We start from the raw sequence: 24,388 nt of genomic DNA on the forward strand, positions 1-24,388 counted from the left end.
CATTTGTACTATGCACATGTACATCAATTAATCAATCAATCAATTTATTATCACATCTACATTACAAATGTATCCGCAAAATTGTGATGCAAGAAACTCACAGTTAGATAAAATTACATAAAAAGTACATTAAAAATTAAGAATTTAAGCTAACAATGGTGGCAGGTAGTCTGCCAGTTTGACACCCAATACACCTAAAACGCTTACCAGAGGGCAATAAAGAGAACAGAGTACAACACGGGTGGCTAAAATCAGCAACAATCTTGTTTGCTTTGAAACACACCTTTTAGCATAAATTTCTTCTAATCTAGGCAAGGATTGGGTAATGGTTCTTTCAGCTGCTTTGACCATCCTAGATAAAGAAACACGGTCCGTACATTTGGAGTTGCCATACCAAACAATAATGGAGTACGTTAGAAGACTCAATTTACATGTAAAGGCCTTGATAAACCACTTGCTCTAAGTTTCCTTAGGAAGAAAAGGCATTGCTGCACCTTCACAACTACCGATGAGATACGTGACGACCACAATGATGGTGTCATCAGCAAATTTTACGATAAAATTAGATTCTGAACTAGACACGCAATCCGATGTGTTCTAGGAGTAAAGAAAAGGGCTCAGTACACTACTTGGGTACTCCTATGTTCACAATAGTTGGAGACGAGAGCAATTCCCCTAACCTAACCGACTGCCAATGGTCGGTCAAAAAATCCAACAACAAATTACAGGCAAACATGTCAAAACCAATTGCCTGAAGCTTCGTAATAAGTATGGATGGTACAACAGTATTAAAGGAAGAGCTGTAGTCCACAAACAGTCTTGCATACGAATCCCTTTTCTCTAGGTGACATAACACCTTATGGAGAGCCATAAGAGCGGCATCCTCAGTAGATCTGTTTGGTTTATATGCAAATTAATAGCAATCAAAAATCCTCTGGAATGCCACCCTTAAGGCATTCCAAGACCAATCACTCAAAGCACTTCATAATCAATGATGTGAGGGCAATAGGACAATAGTAATTTAGACCAGAAACAGACATGGTTTTGCGGACAGGGATGATCATAGTAGTTTTAAAACATCTAGGGACAACACCTTGACTAAGCGAAAAATTAAAAATTATAGTGAAAATACCTGCTAATTGGTCCGCACACTCACATAATACCTTCCCTGGGATACAGTCAGGATAGGTTTTCCTAGTATTTGTATCCCGCAGACAAGACCTAACGTCAAACTCAGTTAAGTTCCAAGAACTAACTAAAGGGGGGTCACTAATTTTAACTGCAGGAATATAATGAGCCTCCTCAAACCTTGCATAAAATTTATTAAACTCATCTACCGAGGGGCCCCTGCCTTTAAGATACTTGAATCAGAAACCTTGTAATCGGATAAATGCTTAATCCCCTGCCACATAGACCTAGAGTCACCAGATTCCCTAAAATTACACTCGATCCTGTTAGAATAAGCCTCCATGGCCAGACGATGCCTTTCTTCATATTTGACCGAGCTGCTCTATAAGCTGCGCAATCCTTCGATCTAAAAGCACTTTATCTCTGGCTCTCAACAGAGAACATACCTCACTATACGGGTGTGATAGGAATTACCGCCAGCCGCATGGCCGACGGTTCAATTCCCGACAGCGGCAGCCCGCCAGGGGTGAAGTTCCCGATCGTCCAAAAAGGTAAGTATGCTAACCTAATTTCCCCCCCTACCCTCCCTTAGGGGTGCCTAACCCTAACCTCCCCCCCAAGTGCCTAACCCTAACGCCCCCTTCCCCGCACCCTAAACCTAAGTCTCCCGGGGGTGCCGAACCCCAACCTCCCCCCGGGGTGCCTAACCCTAACCCCCCCTTCCCCTAGCCTAACCCTAACCCTCCCAGGGGGGTGCCTAACCCTAAGTCCCCCCCGGGAACCCTAAACCTAACCCCCCCCCCCGCGGTTGTCCGCGCCAGGCTTACCTTCGTTCGGTATGCCCGGCGTCGGCCTTCCGGCGTATGGATAATGACAGGCGTCGAGTTTTCAACGCCTGTCATTAGTACCACGCCGGAATTAGAGAGTCTGGAAGCCGGCGTTCGGCATTTAGACCGTCGGCTTTCAGACTACATCCCCACCATACAACAATTTCATACAACAATTCAAATACAATAGGACCAATGCAGCTAACAAATCCACATTAACATTAGAACCCACCGTGGCCTCCTCCAAAAACAAATTCCGATCAGTACATTCCAGGCAACCCTGAAGTTTCAATAAGGCCCCCTTTGGCCAGACAGTAATATTCCTAATAACTGGCCCACACCGACTGATCAAAGAATGATAAGTTGGCACCAAAAAAAGGCATAGGTGAACAGACTGCCCAATATGGGAGCACAGTAGGGTTTTATAAGCATTTCATATGTGTTATTTTTAAGAGACCATAATCTAATGCATCTCTATGTGCCCAAGTGAGGTTATCCACAGCACAATGTAGAATTAAGCAACTCTACAATAAATATGACGGAACAAGCAGGGAAAAGGCCACATATTACTTCTCTTAGACAGGATGTCAGTCTAATATTTCAGTTAAATGAATAACACAGACGGTGTAATGGTTAGCATTACTGCCTCACAGCACTGAGGTCGTGGCTTTGATTCCCACCACGGCCCTAACTGTGTAGAGTTTGTATATTCTCCCTGTGCTTGTGTGGGTTTCCTCCAGGTACTCCGGTTTCCTCCCACACTCCAAAAATATACTGGTAGGTTAATTGTCTCCCAACAAAAATTAACCCTAGTGTGTATGTGGTCGGGAATATAGAGTGTGAGCTTCACTGGGGCATGGTCAAATATTCTCTGTACAGCGCTGCGGAATATGTGTATATAAATAACTGGTAATAAATAGATAATAAATGGGGAAACACAACAAAGGAAATAATGGGTGGATATTTATCAAAGCTTGGAGAGCGATAAAGTGGACAGAGATTAAGGCCCAGATTTGATATTTTTGTTATTACTTGTTACAAATCTTAAATGGTGCCTCCAACCAATCAGCTCTTGTGGTGTGTTTTATAAAAATGACAGTTAGGAGCTGGTTGGTTGGAGCACCATTTAAGATTAGTAACAAGTGATAACAAGAATATCACACGTTGATAAATCTGGGCCAGCTCCTAATTGTCATAGTTCAAACACAGCCTGTAAAATGGCACTTAGAAGCTGATTGGTTTGTACTTTATCTCTCTCCAAGCCATAGTAAATTTCCCACTAAGAAAGAAAGATTTACCCCCACTTTGACTCACCAACTGCCGACACTGGTTCCGTCTTCTGTGACCGCACTGTGACAGTGGCAGTCTTTGATAGATCAGTACCAGTCCTCCACACACGTACTTCAATGTATCCTGCACTTTCATCCACATACAGTTCCACATCTCCAAAGTAAAAAGCAGGTTCTGAGAAATTAAAATATGATAAATATATCAAAATGTATAACATTGGAAAGATTTCAATCAACCTAGGAACATTAACACTGGAAAATAAGAACATTTAATAAAAGTTATATTGCTGTATATGGAGTTTAAGATATTAAACAGTCCATCATTAATTTATATTAAATAAACTGGTATACAGATGAAATAAAAACACCACAAGCATAAAAGCTATTGATATGTTTTATAACCTTCCAAAGCAATTAAATATAAATACAAATGTGAAAAACGATCATGCTAACGATACTTATTAAAAAAAAAACCTACTATATATATATACACATTTGGTAAACCTGTATGAAAAAAATTGAAATCTCCATATATGGATCCAAAACTCACATTGATGTATTATAGAGAATATATGGATCCAAATCACAACTGATGTATTATACAGAAAATATATAATTTTCTTAATTTTTATTTTACTGCAGAAAATTATTAATTACCAGGGGATTTCCAAAGCATTCTGTTACAAAAAATAAAAAAAAAATCTTCCCAGTGGTCAGTAATGTTTAGCTTTATCACGACTAAAACACTAAAGTAGTAACGGGGCGATTCAATTGTTTTTCGGGTGGCGATAATTAAAGGGTGCCTGGCAGAGCAATTCACAAAACACCTAAACAATCTAAACTAATGGACTATCTAAACAGAAAGGACTATGGCACCTGGACTACCTAGAACTACAGTATGACCGTTTCTAGTCACAGTTTGACATCTGGTTACCTATTCACATCAGAGGCATTGCTAGGCCCAAGCATTAGGGCGCAGAGACCTACTATGTCAAACGCCGATTTTTGGAAGAGTTTATCAATTATTTAAAAAACTGTTATTTCCTCTTTTAATAGTGTAATTTCCTAATTTTGTAAAGTGTGGAATGGGATGTGTCGCTGGTCGCTTTGCAACCTACTGTAGCAACACTCCACAGTTTAACAGTCTAATTGGGCATACACACTAGACCATAAAAGTGAACGATATGAACGATATTGATATTGTTCAACAATATATCGTTCATATCGTTCAATTTGTATGCCCCAAACGACCAACGATGCGTGCCTCGGGGGTCGTTAACCATGTTTGCTGTCATGCAAACATACAGGCCAATCTGACGACATCATCAGAAAGTGCCTGTTCAGGGATGTGGCAGGATGATGTCACTAAAAGATATCGTTAACGATATTGTTCAGTGTGTACACCCGATATCTTTCACCAATATCGCTCATACAGCACATCGTCTTGTGTGAATGCCCCTTAATAAGCAGGGTACTTCATGATGGCTGGCCATACTGGTCTCTAGGCATAACGATAATGATACCTGGTAACCTAGCAACACTCCTCAATTACCCAGCCTAAAGCTAGCTACACACTGTCAGATTTTTTAATCGGGACGAGGAACGGGACGATTTTTTGGAAAATTGAAAGCCCCAATATCTGTGCTACACATTATGCAATTTTTCCATAGAAGTTAGCGATTTTTCACCACACCACACTGATTTTGCATATGCCCACCCACAAATATGATGACATAGTGACAGGAGTACATAGGGAATATGGGCAGATTATCGAGAATGCACACACACTGCTCAATATCGGGAATTTGAGGCAGGCTTGCCTACCCTCCCGAATATCGGGTGCCATTCCCGGCCCCCCGGAAAGGCAGCAGGGGGGGGAATGATGCAATTCGCACTGAATTGCGTCATAGTGGCCCCATCCCCTGCTTCACAATGCCTTTCATTTCGGCATTGTGAAGAGGGGGCGGGGCCACAATGGCACAATTATGTGGTCATGCCCCTGGCCCCGCCACCAATACGGAGTCATTGCCCGGCAAAAGCCCCGCTGTATGCAGGCATTCAGCTCCCTCCCGGAAGGAGGGAGTTGAATGTCGGCAAGTATGATTTGAGGCCGAGATTTTCGTTCTTGACCGACAGATCAAATAATGGAAGGAATGCATCTGTGGATGTTTACTAACTGTGTTATCGGTGAAACGCTGAAACGATCGTTCATACACACTATACACTACATCAGGCCGATCACTCGATTATTCGCAAATCTGCCCAATAATTGTATAGTGTGTAGCTAGCTTAAGAAGCAGGCTACTCCAATACTGCTGGCAATATTGGTCTCTAGGTTAATGTTACCCAGTAATGTATAATGATGCCAAGACTAGAATTTCCCATACGCAGGCTTTTCCAATAATCAAAACATAAATAAAACATAAATAAAAGAAATAACTTAAGGAGCAAATTTCTCCCCTAGGCTGCAAGCTGCTAACCACTGGTCTAGCTTGATAGGGCCCCATCTGTAATATAAAGTAGCATGTATATATGCGTTTGGCACAAGACCATATAAATGCCAAGAAGATTTAAATGTAACAAGAGACCATTAAACCTTTCTTGCACTTTTAGTGTATCTCCTTCATTCCTGCTTTATCAACAATCCACTGATTCTATTGGTGTATGCCAACTTTAGAGAGTATATATACATAAATATGGGAAGAGTAACTCAATACACTAAGATAAACTGATGAGTCAGGTAATTCGTGGAAATTCCTGAAATGATTCTCTCAATGTCTAATTTTTGTGTTAGTAACAGATTTTTACCATCCCAGTTGCCTGGTCAGAAAACCAACGTAAACAGTGACCTTATCATGTAGATTGTTTTGCTTGAAAAGCCAGTAATAAAGGTACAAAATTAAAAATGAGTGGCAGGTTAAATAGGTATGATTGCTTTTAACTTTTGTCAGTATAATTATGTTAATCCCTGTTCAATAGATTCCTTTATTTTACTTTGATATTTTATTAAATTGTACTGACCACTTGCTAATTGTATTGCTTATAATATTTGCTTTGTTTCAAAAAGAATTCCATAAATATACACATATCTACTGTATATGTGTGTGTAAGTGAATGGCCACACACACACAATGTATACAATAAAGTATTTGCTCATTTTTTTAAAGGTTAACTACTTGAGTTCTCTAAACCTCTCTCTCCTTTTATTACTATAATGTTTTTTTTATCTTGCAAAAGGGGTCCACAGTGTTGTACAAAGTGCACACAGAAGTACAGTACAAACATAACAGGACACAAACAATATATACAAGGCAGTCTATATAATCACATAACTAAAAAACAAGTGTTGTCATAACCTGTAACACAGTGTATGGGCACAACAGAGAGGTTTAAAGCCACTGATTGCAAAAAGAAGACCAAGGGAGAGGAGATAAGGCATAGGTAAGGAAAGGAAAAGTACACAAAACAAGAGGGTCCCCCGTATGAGAATTTAAAATCTATAAGTGAGGGGCAGTCAGACATCGGTGACACAGTCAGTGTGCCGGGACAAAGGGGTGAGTTAGGAGGAGAGCTGGTTGACTCTGATAAAGAGATGGGTTTTAGAAGCCTGGAGCTTTGGAGAGAGGTGGGAGTCTGATAGGGAGAGGGAGGGAGTTCCTGTGGTGGGGAGCAGTATGAGAGAAGACCTGGAGGCTAAAGTGGGACGGGATAATCGATTGGGAAGATATGTGGTGGCCATTGGCAGACTGATGTGGGCTGGTAGGAGTATGGAGGGTTATGAGGTTAGACTTGTAGGGAACAGTGGATCTTGATTTTATTTTTTGAAACAGTGTTTACTGCACTCAACAAAACAGTAAACTCATTGCGCTATGGAGAAGAGGGTTAATGTAAGTAGCGCTTTTAAACTATGAGAGGGCAGATACAGTTAAAACAATGTTTACAAATGGTTATTAATTCAAAATTATTAGACTTACACTACTGTTCAAAAGTTTGGGGTCACCCAGACAATTTTGTGTTTTATCAAATGAGTTGCAAAATGAATAGAACATATAGTCAAGACATTGGCAAGGTTAGAAATAATGATTTTTATTTGTCCTTCATGCTTTCGTCAAAGAATGCTCCTTTTGCAGCAATTACAGCATTGCAGACCTTTGGCATTCTAGCTGTTTATTTGTTGAGGAAATCTGAAGAAATTTCACCCCACAGTTCCTCCCACAAGTTGGATTGGCTTGATGGGCACTTCTTGCGTACCATACGGTCAAGCTGCTCCCACAACAGCTTAAGGGGGTTGTGATCTGGTAACTGCACTGGACAATCCATTACAGACAGAATACCAGCTGCCTGCTTCTTCCCTAAATAGTTCTTGCATAATTTGGAGGTGTGCTGTGGGTCATTATCCTGTTGGAGGAAATTTGCTCCAATCAAGCGCTGTCCACAGGGTATGGCATGGCATTGCAAAATGTGATAGCCTTCCTTATTCAAAATCCCTTTTATCTTGTACAAATCTCCCATTTTACCAGCATCAAAGTGGCCCCAGACCATCACATTACATCCACCATGCTTGACAGATGGCGTCAGGCACTCTTCAGCATCTTTTCACTTGTTCTCACAAATGTTTTTCTGTGCGATTGAAACACCTGAAGCTTCGATTTGTCTGTCCATAACACTTTTTTTCAATCTTCCTCTGTCCAATGTCTGTGTTCTTTTGCCCATATTAATCATTTCCTTTAATTGGCCAGTCTCAGATATGGCTTTTTCTTTGCCACTCTGCCTAGAAGGCCAGCATCCCAGAGTCGCCTCTTCACTGTAGACATTGACACTGGCATTTTGCTGGTACAATTTAATGAAGCTGCCAGTTGAGGACTTGTGAGGCGTCTATTTCTCAAACTAGAGACTCTAATGTACTTGTCTTCTTGCACAGTTGTGCACCGGGGCCTCCCACTTCTCTTTCTACTCTGGTTAGAGGCTGTTTGCGCTGTTCTCTGAAGGGAGTAGTACACACCGTTGTAGGAAATGTTCAGTTTCTTGGCAATTTCTCGCATGGAATAGCCTTAATTTCTAAGAGCAAGAATAGACTGTCACGTTTCACATGAAAGTTCTCTTTTTCTGGCCATTTGGAGAGTATAATCGAACCCACAAATGTGATGCTCCAGATGCTCAACTAGCTCAAAGGAAGGCCAGTTTTATAGCTTTTCTAACGAGCTAACCCGTTTTCAGCTGTGCTAACATAATTGCACAAGGGTTTTCAAGGGTTTTCTAATAATCCATTAGTCTTGTAACACGCTTAGCAAACACAATGTGCCATTAGAACACTGGAGTGATGGTTGCTGGAAATGGGCTTCTATACAACTCTGTAGATATTCCTTTAAAAACCAGACGTTTGCAGCTAGTATAGTCATTTACCACATTAACAATGTATAGAGTGTATTTCTGATTAATTTAATGTTATCTTCATTGAAAAAAACAGTGATTTTCTTTCAAAAAGAAGGACATTTCTAACTGATCCCAAACTTTTGAACGGTAGTGTATGTACTGGCCTTTGTCTCTTTTCTCGGATACATTTTTGACTGGCTCCATAATAAAGGATTTTTTACAAACCACATGTTGTAGGAGGTGCACTGTTCTCCTTACGCCTAGCTGCTGCACTACACTCCCCTCTAGCACTGATCCCACTAACTCATTGATGCATTATATTGCTTCGACACCCATGCAGGGCATGGACTCCTGTCAACAAGCTGTGGACATACAAAGGCAATGTGTCAATAAAAGACATGTTTGACCCAGGAGGCCATCTCCTTAGCAGTATGAGAGTGCTATGACCTTCACCACTCAAATTCCTTTATGTCCCTCCAGGTTAGGGATTTTATAAGCTCCCACAAAACTGCTTCTGTTTCTATCCAGGGCTCAGATAAATCGTTTGACTTCACCCATTGTCATAAATTAAGAATACACTAGTTCTATGTGGATCTTATCTATACAGCTAAGATTGCTATAAGATGCTGAGATGGGCGGCTGTCCCAAATGCCACCTTCTACCCTCTTCCACAATTTGTGAAGTTGTAGGAAGTTTGCTCAGCTCTGGAATAGATTTCTATCTCACCTCAATATTTGTTTCGGCCTCAGCCTTACGAAGGATGTAAAGGCTTTCCTCTTCCAGTATTTCACTCAATGATCTCTATTTTTCACCCCTATATCCTTACTGATAAATTATGTCATGGTGGCCAAAAGAGCCATACTTAGACACAGGATTTCGAGGGCTCCCCTTCTCTGTAAAAGGAGCTTATGGATATTTTATACTTTGAGAGGAAGACAGCTATTTTTAACCTTAAAGTAGGCAGGTTTATAGACTTTCTTCCAAAACAGGTCAAAGCCAATATTAGGAATTTATTTAAAACCACTGAGTGACTATTGAGGTAAATTTAATGGTATTGACCAATCACTAGAATCATGGTCAGTGATCATGATTCTCGTGGGTTTCCCCATTTTGTTACCCTTCAGAAAATACTCTTAGGGGTAGATTTACTAAAGTGAGAGTTTTTAGAAGCGGAGATGTTGCCCATAGCAACCAATCAGATTCTACCTATTATCTTCTAGAAGGTGCTAGTTAAATGTTAAGTAGAATATGATTGGTTGCTATGGGCAACATCTCTACTTCTAAAAAATTCTCACTTTAGTAAATATACCCCTATTTCTTCTATATTTATTCACTTTGCAATGCTTACTCATTTTGGGGTTCACTCCACACTCCCCTCGTCTCTTTCCCCCTCTATCCTAACCATTGTCACGAACCCTGTGACTTGAAGATGGACCGATCTCTCATTCATCATATGGATCATTATTTAACAGAACACGGTTTGTGTGATATGATCTTGAGTTGATTATCGCTGCTTCTCCTTTGTGAATTGCATAGTTTGTTTTAGATTGTTCTTTTGCTTTTGTTTTCATGTTGTTAATACCTTTCTTTTATTGTATGTAAAATATAAAATGGAAACATTCTGTACAATGTGTTTTTTGTTTACTACTACTTTGTCTTGTACTGCCATGTTGTACAATAAAAAAATCATAAAAAAGTAAACTAGACTTCTTTTTTTAATTAATCAACATCTATTAATGCATTTTAGCAGCAGTTCAGAGCTACTAAAGAAACTAAAGCAATTTTTTTACATACTTATTTTATTACCTTCTATACAAAGTCAATGCTGACAAAAAAATTGTCAGTAAATGGACTACATATTCTAATTTTTAGTCCATTCTGCTTCATAAATAATTGCAATCTGAAAATGCATCCGTGCATATAATTGATGTGAAGAAAATGGAATGCACTTAAAATTGATAACTTACAGCCCACAGCCTCTTACTAATAGTATTTGTGTAAATATTAATCGGCTAATTGGCTAGTCTCAGCTGGCTGGACAGACCCACACGTACACAAACTTTGGAGAAAGCCTCACAGGTTTACAAGAGTCAAAAATGTACGAGAATCAGATACATGCAAACGCAAAGTGAGTGTGAATTATTCATGAGCTGAAGACAAAATCTAATTTGCATTAGGCAGCGGCTGTACAATGTTACATATAGTGAAACTAGTTACTGAAACAAACTGAAAAACTCTGCTAGTCGCTATACTCAACTGGTAATGTTACCTGTTACTTCACCTTTACCCTCTCTCTCTTTATTCCCATAGGTCATTTATCATGCTGCCATGTTGCCTTACTTCCCCCACAACAGATTTCAATGCAGCTCACTCCTTACTTCTGTTCTACATTTTGTGGCGTAACAGCTGTCTACTGTAAACGCAATCTAATACTATTTATATTTTACATATATTCCCCTTTTTGGCCATATCTATGGGTAACATCATCATCTTACATGTTAACTCCTCCTTTTTAAAGTCCTCAATGGTGTCTGGCAGTAGTCTTACTCTATAACACAGGAATGTGGTTACTATTAATCATTTGCTGTTTTTATTATCTCGGTAGAACTATGGCATAATGTGCTAAGGGTTGTTAGAACTCCCGATCGTTAATATTAATTTTGTCTACATTACGTTTTGTTTGTGATTTTGGTTTAGGTGTTATCAGATAAAAGCATGATTATACTTTATCGCACCATATTACCTAGTTATTTGTTTTAGGTTATTTATGTTTATATATTTGTGACACTTTTTTTATATCATTTGTAGTTGATTGTGTGGTTGGTCCTTACATATTCAATATTTTATCAAACTACTTTTATACAGATGGGATGTTCTTTCAGATAAAGATATGGGTACTGATTAAGGGTTAGCAGTAAATAAAAAAGGAGCAATTTGCACCTTGTCAAAACCATGTTGTGCTGCAGGTGGGGCAGATTTTAAAGATGCAGAAAGACTGGAATATATTGGAATATATTGGAATAAGAGGAATATAAGAGCTTAATTTTACATTTCAGTGTAAAAACAAAAGCCCCATACACACTGGACAATTTATTTGAACTATATGAATGACAACAATATCTTTCAACGATATATTGTTCAAATCGTCCAGTGTGTATGCACTTACCGATGAACGATGCACGCTCCCACGGGTCGTTAACGATATCCCCAGTCGTCTGTACATGCAGTCCAATCTGGGGATATCATTAATGATGCCATGCTGCCAAATGCAGCATGCCCCCCCGCCGTCATTCGCCGTTACCTGCATCAGGTCCCGCCGCATCAGACATCGCTGGGTACACACATCATTCACTGTGTACCCAGCTAAAGATGCTACTCATTCATTGCGTGCAAATGCAGACAGTATTTACCCTGCATACAAAAAAGTAAATGCCTTTGTCCCATTGCTTTGTAACATTGTTTGTTTCAGGAGCAAATTGCTAATTTTTTTGTATTTGCTCCTAACTCTGAATCAGGCCCATGCAGTGCAAATGCTATTAGGGAGTGAGTATTGGTTCCAAAAGAAGAGGGGCTGAAGGGTGCTAACCTGGTTTAAAGAGATAGGAATACCCAGCCAAAGTCTAACTTGACAAAGGGTCACCCCAATTTTATTGGTGAGCTAATTGTAAGACACTCACATCCAATTCTGGGACAATGTCTTCACTATTCAACCAGATACATTTTACAGGACTGCAATTAAATGTTGTGATGTAACAAGGGTTCCGATCTCTTTAAAACAACATTAATGGGCCACAGGCAAATATTACGTTAGTAAGCCTTCAGCTAATTTTAGGCCTAAAGAACCATTAAAACTAACTCACAGAAGTTACTTTATATAGAATATATATAATCTAACTTCTATTTTACTGCAAACGGTCCTTTATCCATTTAACTGACTTTTTCCAAAGTCCCCTCAATTTAATTTAATATGGTCTAAAATATATATTTATAAACATTTAAATGAGGGATGTGCAGGCTCGGCTTATGGTGCATACACACTAGACGATATGCTCCCTGAGCGATATCGTCTACTGTGTCCCCGGCAGGGTGTGCTCAATGTCGTTCATGACATTGAGCACACCCGCTGAACGATATCATTAACGATATCGTTCAGCGCCGGGCTCTCTTCCCCCATTCCTGAACATGCAGCAACCTGACGACATCGTCAGATTGTGCTGCATGTTCAGGCGATGGACAATGTCGGAAACGACCAGCGGGAGTGCGCATCGCTGGTCGTTTCCGACATAAAAGTGCACGATTTGTGCACGATTACTGAGCAATTGCACGATTACGATGTCGTAATCGTGCAGTCGCTCAGTAATATCGCTCAGTGTGTACCCACCATTAGTTCAGTTTTGCACGCCAGGTTCGGATTTTTTTCCCTCCATAAAACGGGACTCAGAAAAAGGCAAAACGTCATCTTTAATGGACAAACATCATCATTCCTGGACTTTTGTTTGTCCATGAAAGATGACGTTTTGCTTCTTTCTGAGTCCCGTTTTTTGGAGGGAAAAAATCCGAACCTGGCGTGCAAAACCGTGGCCATGGATTACTCCTCCCACCATTGTCATTAGCCCCTCCCTTCCAATGCAGAGAGCAGCGGAGTCCCCTTGCCGATCCCTGCATTCTGTGTACATAGGCCACTACATCACTGCTAGGGGGCAGGAGATCCGTTCTGAAGGGATCTCCTCTGAAAAAGTCGGGGGACAGAACAGCAAGCTGCAAAAACCCAGGTGGCTGCGGTCAGATCACATGCGAACACACAAGGGTAAGTGGGTAAAACTTTGCTAAATCCAGCTAAGTGCTGATCCTACATTAAAGCTACTGCATGTAATACAGGTTGAGTCTCCCATATCCAAATATTCTGAAATATGGAATATTCCGAAATATGGATTTTTTTTGGCTTGACTGAGATAATGAAACCTTTGATTTTTGATGGATCAATGTACACAAACTGTCTTAGGCACAAATTATTACAAATATTGTATAAAATTACCTTCAGGCTCTGTGTATAAGGTGTATATGAAACACAACTGAATTTTATGTATGTACACAAACTTTGTTTGAGCCAGAAAATGATAGAAAATATTGTATAAAATGACCTGCAAGCTGTGTGTTTAAGGTGTATATAACACATAAATGCATTCTATATGTTTACTGGGGTCCTATTCCCAAGATATCTCATTATGATATGCAAATATTCCAAAATACGGAATATTCCGTTATCCAAAATACCCCTGGTCCCAAGCATTTTGGATATCGGAGACTCAACTTGTAATTAGGATTTAGACTAGTAGGTTAAAGATAATGATGACATTTTAACTTATTATTTATTTAACTTAGTTTTCTGTTATTTATGGTAACCTTGCTGAAGAAACTAACTTAAGGAGACAATGTATTTCCTGTTCTTATGCATGGTTTCATAAAAACTACCATGGTACACAACTAAACCACTATGAGAGCCCATGGTAAGTGACAGTATTTACCTTTAAGGAGGGGGCCACAGCAATTGTAAATATAGACTAAAACTTACAGACCCTATCAACATTTTGCAATCTAATTTAATATTTCACATACTTTATTATTTAAATATAAATTGAATATCATGTTACCCTAATATTTTGGCATCCTGGGTGTGACAGCACTGAGAATGTCCCCTGAAATGATTTCCACATTAAATTGTAACTAGATACACTACATTTGAAGTGCATAAGATAATGTATGCTTTCATGCCACAAGAGTTTAACCAGCTGTTCCACTCCCATGTGGCCTTACATTTATATATAGCATGATGATTACAGTAGCGGTGCCAGGCTAGACTCAGCCAGACCAAAACCCGGGTGAGAGTATATATGTTAGAAATAACAAACTAGACATTTTGTAATTACTATATGAATATGATAAATTAGAGAGCTTGGCGTAACTTAAGCTGAGTACAGACTCGTCCATATATTGTTTGTTCGATCAACGAACAATATATTGTGACTGCATCGGGGGGTGTGTACAACCTATATGTCTGCGAATGACAAAGTTCACGGACATATCAGGTCGGCCCTGCAGCACAGCCGATGCCGATATATCTGAAAGATATATTGTGCATCTGCCTGTGTGTACAGGTGCCCCGCTGATTGCTCGTACACTTACTGTAGGGATCACTCACACTGACATCACAAATTGGCAGGTAAGTTTAAATGCCCACCCAGTGGTGATGTCAGGCCAGACATGTCGAGCGGCCGATTGGAAAGTGTGTTAAGCTTACCAATCAGCCTCTCGGATGGCCGATCCGTCTTTGCAGTGTGTAACCAGCATTACCTATCCACCTAAAGCTGGATACACAACATAGGATGGTGCAACCCGGCAACGGTGCGATACGATGTACGATACTTTGCGCGTGCCTTCCACACTGCACAATGCGTTGTGTACGACGGCACAATATGTCATTACATGCTGCATGTAACAGCAACGCGTCATTTATTGCATAGTCCAATCTGCCACGCAGAACTGCAGATGGGACAATGCAATGGACAACCGATTGGATGCACACACTATACGACGTGTAGGGTATATAGTGCCGATCTGCATTGTTCTCCCAGCTATTTGAGGCGGTACAGCTTTAAAACCACTGAGGATTTATGTATTTATAGAACGCCAGCAGATTTCTTTGCGCTTTACAATTGGGAACAAAACAGTAATAAAAAGAGACTGGGTAATAATAACAGGCAGAGAGGTAAGAGGGCCATGCTCAGCAGCTTACAATCTAGGCATTTGATAAATCAGGTTTAGTGCTACGTATCGCAAATTGGTCTAGCCAGATTGCAGAGCTTCTTGGTGAGCTGTCACACAAAAATGTGTCGAAAGGGGAACACATACTGTATATAAAATTATGTGAGGACTCTGTAAAGGGGAGTTAATTGGGTAGAATAATGCACAGAGTTATGTGGATGGTTCTGGAATTGGTAAGCTTGTTTGAAGAGCTGAGTTTTTGGGGAATCAGGTGGCAAAAAATGTCAAAGTGTATGACACAACAGTCATTTTTTAAAACATCATAAATATAGCTAAAATACATAATTATACTTTCTAACTGTGTTGTACTGGTAACCTAAAGGTTAAGTAAAGTTGTGCCAACCTAAAGATAACCTGAATACTAAAGGGCAGTATAGACCTATAGACGTTGCAGTGGTGACTTCAGAAGTCACATTGACGAGCTAAAGTACAGGACAGGATTATCATTTAGGCCTCTCCTGCTTAATTTTATTATTTACATTAGGGTTTATCTTCATCAAATTGTAATGGTGCATACACACGGTCAGATCTGTCAGATGAACGATTTGAAAGATTTTACCAACGATTTGAACGATTTCAGACAGTATTAAAATGAATGGAATCGTCCAAATCTGACTGCAAATGTCAAATATCATTATCTGACAATCGGGAACGCGCATCGTTGCAGGCTCACATGTCAGATTTTCTTTCAGATATGAACGATTGAACAATTTTTTAAATCGTTATCGTTCAGATCTGACAGAAAATCTAACTTTGTATCAGTAGCGTAACTACTGCCCCCGCAGTGGCTTGGAGGAGCTGGGTAGCTTGGGGGCGACGGGGGCAGTAGTTACACCACTCAGTGGTGGAACTCCCGTAACTATGGAGGGTGCAGGGGATGCGGTCGCACCCCCTGCACCCTCCATCTGCCGGGCTCCCGCTGAGTGTGTTACCAGCGGGCGCCCGGCTCCTATTCAAACCCCCGTCGACAGCCGGAGGATGGAGCTCATGACGTCACTCCCATAGTGCCGAGGAGCGGACGCCGGGGACGGAGCTCAGGAGTGAGCTCCGTCTTCCGGGTCCCGCAGAGCACTATGGGAGTGACATCGTGACGTCACTCCCATAGTGCCGAGGAACGGACGCCGGAGTATGGACGGCAGAAGCACTGGAGCGGGCATAGAGGTAAGTGGGTTTTTTTTTTGTGTGTTTGTGTGTGCGCGGGGGGGGAGCAACTACAGGGGTCTAACTACTGGGGGCAACTACAGGGGACTCACTACTGGGGGCAACCACAGGGGGCTCACTACTGGGGGCAACCACAGGGGGCAACTACAGGGGGCAACTACTGGGTGCAACTACAGGGGGCTCACTACAGGGGGCTCACTACTGAGGGCAACTACAGGGGGCAACTACTGGGCAGAACTACAGGGGGCACTACTAAAATGGGCACAACTACAGAGGGCACTACTAAAATGGGCACAACTATAGGGGGCACTACTTGAAGGTGCACAAATACAAGGGGCACTGCATATGGGCACAACTACAGGGGGCACTACTTTAATGGGCACAATTACAGGGGCCCTGCATAATGGGCACTACTACCGGGGCATTGCATAAGGGGCACTATTACAGGGAGCATTGCATAAGGGGCACTAGTATAGGGGGCATTGCATATGGGGCACAACTACAGGGGGCACTACTTTAATGGGCACAACTACAGGGGGCCCTGCATAATGGGCACTACTACAGGGGACATTGCATAAGGGGCACTATTACAGGGGGCATTGCATAAGGGGCACTAGTATAGGGGGTATTGCATTTTGGTGCACAGCTACAGGGGGTACTGTATAAGGGGCACTAACTTGATACACACAGTTTACCGGTTATAATCTTTGTTCCCAATAATCTGGTTCTACACGGACATAAAAACTGTGCAACCTGTCTTGAGCTGAGGTGACAGACTGGCAGGAGCAGAGAGGAGGGTTGGTGAAGTAGATCTGTCAGGGTGGGATGTAATGGGCATTACTGTTTGGCATAATGTATTTTTGGCATTACTGTGTGGACAATGTGCTATTAGGGGCATTACTGTGTGGCATAATGTGTAAGGGGCATTACTGTGTGGCATAATGTGTTGTATGTGGCATTACTGTGTGGCATAATGTGTTGTATGTGGCATTACAGTGTGGCATAATGTGAAATTGGGGCATTACAGCATGGCATACATTTGTTATAAGGGCTTTACTGTATGTCATTATGTGTTATACGTGGCATTATTGTGTGGCATGTGTAAGGGGCATTGCTGTGTGGCATAATGTGTTAATGTGTTGTAAGGGGCATTCCGGTGTGGCATAATGTGTTGTAAGGGGCATTCCTTAGTGTGTCATAATGTGTAAGGCACGTTGCTGTATCATGTAACCACACACCTTAAACGTCGTCTTTGGGTGTGTTTGATCTTTGGGCGGGGGCGCCTGAAACTTTTTTGGCACGGGGGAGCAAAATTTATAGTTACGCCACTGGTGTGTATGCACCATAAGTTCTTATGCTGTATTTTCAGCATTTGTTGTTGCATATTTAGGTCTTTGGTCTAAGTATTGCAGGTACATTGTACAAGCGTATTTAACTTACATGTTAGCCCAGATCCTAGCTAATTTCCTAAAAGCAGCTTTAGCAGATCTCCAGAGGGAAATTTAGGAGCCATGATTAGTATAGAGTGGCATGGGTCACAAAGAGAGCAGCGTACAATGAATTTGGTTTCGCATGCGGCACATCTTTAATCAAGTAAGCTGTCTAAAAGAATAAAGTTCAAATATTAATGACCTTCCTTTGTAAATAAAGTAAATATAAAAAGTATGTAAAGTAGATTTGCCAGAAAAGAGGAAAAGGAAAGACAGGCTTAAAGAAGAACCAATTAGTAAATTGAGAATGCCAGGGCTTTATGGTAAAACCTAAATCTGGTCTTTGTTCTCTCATATCCTGTCCTTATTATTTTTGCAGTTGCATCTCCTGTACCGTACAGCATATATAATCATAAAACAAACCTTTACTTTTTGAAAAGGTCATGGTTTGTTATGGGGATAATGCATCGGAAACTTGGATTTTCTAGGTGCTTTAAAGATAATTAGTAGTAAACCTGAGTTGCTCTAGATTTTCATATATCAGTGTTTTCCCACATAATGTGAGGCATTGATGTCTGCTTAATGCTGAGTGGCACTTGCATACTCAATCCCATCCGTATGACTTATAGAAGGATGTCCCCTCCTAATGGTCTTTGCCAACAAACCGTGACCTCCCATTTCAAAAATGATATTTTAACTTTAAACCATTCCTTTAGGCATATTGTTGGCATACAGATAAAACGAATAAGATAACAGCTTCCCATCATAGCTATATAACAGCACAGTCATTAATAAAAATGTGTTTCCCCCACTGATCATAGTAATCTATATATCTGTGCCCAATGGCCATTCAAGCTCACAAGTGACCGTATAGTTGATGCACCTCAATAGTTTCCCAAGTTTGGGGTCTATGAGGCAGATCATCTGAGATGTACTAAGCTCTGGAAAGTGATAAATTGAAGAGTGATAAACTACCAACCAATCAGCTCCTAACTCATTTTTCAAACATAGGCCCCATTTACCAACAAAGCATAACCCCTTTAGCACTCGCTAAAGGGGTTATGCCACCCTTTCTGGATTTAACAAACAGCGGTAATCTAAGATTACCGCTGTTTGTCAAGCATCGCTCTCGCCATCTTTTAGATGGCGAGAGCGATGCGCTCCCCACTGACGGCAATGCAGACCTGGCGGCGACATTCCAGCTTCAGCAAAGCCTTCGAGGCACAGCCAGGTCCCCCCGTCATGCATATGCGCAGAAGGAATGACGCGCATGCGCTTACACTGGCACCCGGTGCTGGCAGCATTAGGCTGCTAGCAGGTGAGCTGAGTACTCCGTCGACTAGGAGGACTTCGCTGGACCTCGCCGGAGGGGTAAGTATTGATACATACTAGTGGCATGTTCATTTGTATCACAGTGATACTAAACGGAAATTGCTAATGGTATTTCCGTTCATATATAAATGCGGCCCACAGCCTGTAACATGGCAGTTAGGAGCTGAGTGGCTGGTAGTTTATCACTCTCCAATTTATCACTTTCCAGAGCTTAGTACATCTCCACCTATGTACTAAGCCTTAAGTGGGTGGAGATAAAGTACCAACCAATCAGCTCCCAACTCACTTACAGACTGTGTTTTAAAAATGACAGTTAGGAGCTAATTGGTTGGTACTTTATATACATCGACTTTATCTCTCTCCAAGGCTACGTTTCTTAAGTACATTCAACAGACCATATTAGGATTTCTTTAGTCATGGACAGATCAATTCATTTATTTGGCTGGATAAATACTGTAAGTATACAAGCTGTTCTCAGAGACAGAATTCCACTAGATACTGCATACATATTTTTAGTTACATTTCTTATGGCTTGTTCCTTTTTGTGTATTTTGTATAAAGGGATTTCTAAAATATAGTAAAATATATTAAAGCCAGTTGTTGTGCAATATAATACAACAGAATGTCATCCTAAGCATGGCCAATAGTGCCAAATGCCCTTTTATCACTCAAGATGTAACAAAAACCTTCTACAATCCATCCTGAATGCAGCAACAAGGCTAATTTCCTCTTGCGCAGTTCCTCATCCATAGCACCACTCTGCAGATCCCTTCACTGAGTCACGATTATTTTCAAAGTTCTATTCAAGTTTATCCCAAACCATACACAGGATTCACCAGCCTCTTCCCTTAATACATCTCTGACCTCGGCACAATATGCATCCAAGGCTCAAGCTCTCCAATCTAGGCCTATCCTCACTGTGATAACTAACTTTCACTCCCACCTCCTAGACTGCTCCCCACTTATGAAACTCCCAACCTACATGACCAGGCTATCCTCCACTTTCAGTCTCTCAAGTGCTCTCTCACAAACAACCCATCTTTTCACTATAGCTGATCCTACTCCCACCTGAGAATACTCCAGCTACATGCTCTACCTGCCTCCTTCATCCTTGCTCAAATTAGCTTCTGTCGTCTCTGCTTTATTAGCTCTCTAGTCTGTAAACTCTCACAGACAGGGCCCTCTCTACCCTCCGTATCTCCATGGTTTGCACTTGTTATGTTTTTATGTTTAATTCCTATTTGTAATGCGGACTATCTGCCACTGAGGAGTTTGTGGTGTCTTACACGCAAATGATGATGATGATGATATGTATGAGTGGTACAGTTTGCACAGTGCAATCTTTTCTGTCACAGCAAATAACACACATGCACTTCAATCATGATGGATCATAAGTCCTGCAAGATATTACTTACTGTCACTTCTACCTGGTGGCTATTATTTGTGTAATAAGCCAATGGAAACACTCAATTACAATCTCAGGCCCTAAAAGATGACTCTAAGCATCCTTTCCAGGAATCTGAGATTCATAGAGATATGCAGTATCATGCAGGTATTGTATTAATGCTAATCTGCATTTGGCATACTGAATTACTAAAGGTAGCAAAGCAAGAGATGGAAGGGGAATAAAAACTATGGCAATTAAACACATCCTTGTTTAATTATATGTACGTTAATGTGCAGAATATATTTTGTGGTGGGACAGACGACGTTGCCGCAGTTGAATGGCTCTATCTTGTATATGATGAATTTAAACATGATATCAGCAGCTTAGAACCAATTGCACTGAAAAAATGTTTTCATAAATAAAAAGAACTAGGTAAGATCCTAATTATGTCTTTGCTATCTCTGCTGCCATTATCTGGCCATGATATGCTGCTCAATGTCACCGATAGTTTTAATTTACAGTATAACAAATGGGGATTAAATACTACCCAATATTAACACAGTAGTAAAATCTAAATCCACATCCTGCTCATCAGAGCATATGACGTGTGTATTAGTTATGTAGTAATGACAACTAATTACTGATAATATCTGCTAATATCTAAAATAATGCTTCCTGTAATGGACAATGTTTTATCACAGGGTTTGCCAACAAACTGTGGGCCTGATTCAGAGCCGGACGCTCTGACAAGAACGCTTGCTCTGAATCAGGGCCGTCCCACCTATTATTTGAGCGGCCTCCTGGCCGCTCGCATAGCTGTGGGTGACCACCCACAGCTTATGCGAGCGGCCAAAAAGATGGTCGCGATGGTCAAGACCATCGCGACCATCGGGCTTGTGACGAGACCCTGCGGTAGGGTCTCGCTGCCGCAAGCCCAGGAGTGCTTTTGGCTCTATCAGAGCCAAAAGCACTCCCACTGACATCACTAGTGATGTCAGTGGGGCCGGCCCCAGACGGTAGGCGTTCCCAATCACCATCGACAGCACGCCCCCTTTGGTGCGAGACCCATAGCGACGGCTTGGCCGTCGCTATCCGGGTCTCACGCATGCGCACGACGGAGCTCCCTCCGTCGTGCGCATGCGCACTAGGGCAACATCGACCCGCTTGCGAGAGCTCAGCGCTCGTGAGTGGGTGTGAATCAGGCCCTGTGGCTCTTATTTACAATAGCAATCTCAGTACTGCAGTCACTAAGTGTGCACAGGATACAGCTATCTTACAATAAACTCAGCAGGAGATAATATTTCTGCAATTACATTTCAGCATTTGTTCTGTCATATTTAATTGCTTTGTTCATACTGTATATTGTAAAAATAAAGTAAAACCTATGACTTAGTAATAATACCTATTAGCAAGACAAATATATATATATATATACATATTTATAGATACACACCCATCAGAGACAACATTAAAACCACCTATTTAATATTGTGCAGGTTCCCCTCATCTCACCAAAACAGCTGTGACGCGTCGAGGCATGGACCCCACAAGACCTCTGAAGGTGTCCTGTGGTATCTGGTACCAAGCAGGGCGTAGCTCTGGGCGCCGAACAGGTTAGAGGGCGCTGGCTGCAGCTGGAGTCACTCTGTCTGACCGACACCGGTGGCTTCTGTGATTGCCGGGATGCTGGCTCCAGGGTCCAGGCGCAGTGCGCACTGCTTCTGGCAGCGTGGTGCGTATGACGTCACACCATACTTGCCTACTCTCCCTGATTGTCAGGGAGACTCACTGAAATAGTAGCAATCTCCCTGACTCCCTTAAGAGTCTAGCAATCTCCCTTATTGCACTAACTGCTCTGGGACTCGTTTACACTTGGATGTAAATCAATTTTATGACAGATGTAGCACTCCACGTCCACTTTACCGCCACGCTCATAGGTGTTGCTTTCACAATCTCCCTGAAATGCTTTTTCAAAAGTAGGCAAGTATGCATCACACGCACAAGTAGAGGAGCCCAGACCCAGCAACATAACGTGCAGCGCTGTTTCCTTACATCAGATTCCCAGCAGCGTCCTTAAGGATGTTCCGGGCTTCCAGCTGAATAGCTGCACCATTTTTACAGTGCATCCCCTTACCGCGACCGAGTGCGACACTGCCTGGGTTAAGGTTAGCAAATTGTGTTTCTCCAAACAGTTATTTATTGAGAGGAATCTGCAGGTCTGATTCTAATATAATTTATGTGTTCTATAAATGTTTTCTATTATATGTCACTATTTTCACTATGTGATATGGGCCATATCACATGGTGTAAATAATGATATATAATAGACACATTAATAGGACACATAAAATATAATGCTATAATCAGATAGTCGCCACCTGCAGATTCATCTCAAATAATAACAATTCACAACAATTATCTCTTAAGTAAAAACTAAGTAAAAATCCTGGGTTCTGTCATCGCCGACATCTTTACAATGTGGCTGCGCACTTCTTTCACTCTATGGGATCTACTGTATGTATTAATCTCGGCACTGCTGTAATTATTAACAGACCGTATCCCGATGGGTATTTTAACTTTGAATGAAGATATCTCCGCTATGTACTAAGGTGAACTTGCAGGGACAGCAGTAGCGCTAACTGTTGTGCCTGCGAGTTACATCTACATCAACGTGGGGAAGTCTTTCTTATTTGTGAAAGGCTCCACCGTGAAATCTGACAGTGTACAAATGTGCGTTGTCAGATTCCGGAGCCGGCTGGCCATGACCACTTTAGCAGAATTCAGTAAGGGGCGGAAGGCTGCATGCTTCGGGCACCATGGCTCCACGCTACACCTCTGGTACCAAGACATTAGCACCAGATCCTCTAAGTCCTGTAGGTTGCGAGGTGGGGTCTCCATGGCTAGGACTTTTTTTCCAGCACATCCCACACATGAATTTGGGGAATTTGGATGCCATGTAAACACCTTGAACTCTTTGACTTGCAGTGTAGCAGGGAGCATTATCCTCCTGAAAGAAGCTACCGCCAACGGAATACTGTTTCCATGAAGGCTGCAACAATGTTTAGCAAGTGGTATGTGTCAAAGTAACATCACATGAATGACAGGAATCAAGGTTTCCCAGCTGAACATTGCCCAGAGCTTCACACTGCCTCTTCCCATAGTGCATCCTGGTGCCATCTCTTTTCCAGGTAAACGACGAATATGTACCCAGCCGTTAACATGATGTAAAAGAAAACATGTTTCATCAGACCAGGCCACCTTCTTCCATTGCTTCATGATGCTCATGCGCCCATTGTAGGTGCTTTCGGTGGTAGACAGGAGTCAACATTGGCACTCTGACTGGTCTGCGGCTACACAGCCCCATATGTAGCAAGCTGAGATGCACTGTTTGTTCTGACACATTGCTATCACAGCCAGCCCAGTCATCTGGCCATCACAATTTGGCCCTTGTCAAAGTTATGGCTGATCAGAGTGTGTATGTATATATATATATTAGTCAGCAAGGTGGCATTTAGGCATTTCAACAGGATGATCGCAGATACTGTAAACCAGTGTCCAATGTTTCGATTAATTCAAATCGTCAACATATATATATCGTCAATATACTGTACATACACAAACACGCACATATATATAATA

At 41.5% G+C, this 24,388-nt stretch overlaps 1 protein-coding gene across 1 annotated transcript in view; it reads right to left on the reverse strand.

Annotated features, from left to right (window-relative positions):
• FREM2 (FRAS1 related extracellular matrix 2) overlaps window positions 1-24,388 on the reverse strand; it is a 246,514-nt gene that overhangs the window by 73,176 nt on the left and 148,950 nt on the right. Inside the window, exon 7 of the mRNA XM_088460193.1 lies at window positions 3,270-3,419. Within this exon, the coding sequence (XP_088316319.1) occupies window positions 3,270-3,419 (150 nt within the window). The remainder of the gene's footprint in view (window positions 1-3,269; window positions 3,420-24,388) is intronic.

The sequence above is a fragment of the Taudactylus pleione genome, unplaced genomic scaffold (assembly GCF_031769625.1).
Source record: "Taudactylus pleione unplaced genomic scaffold, aTauple2 ptg000043l, whole genome shotgun sequence".
NCBI classification, from domain to species: Eukaryota; Metazoa; Chordata; class Amphibia; order Anura; family Myobatrachidae; genus Taudactylus; species Taudactylus pleione.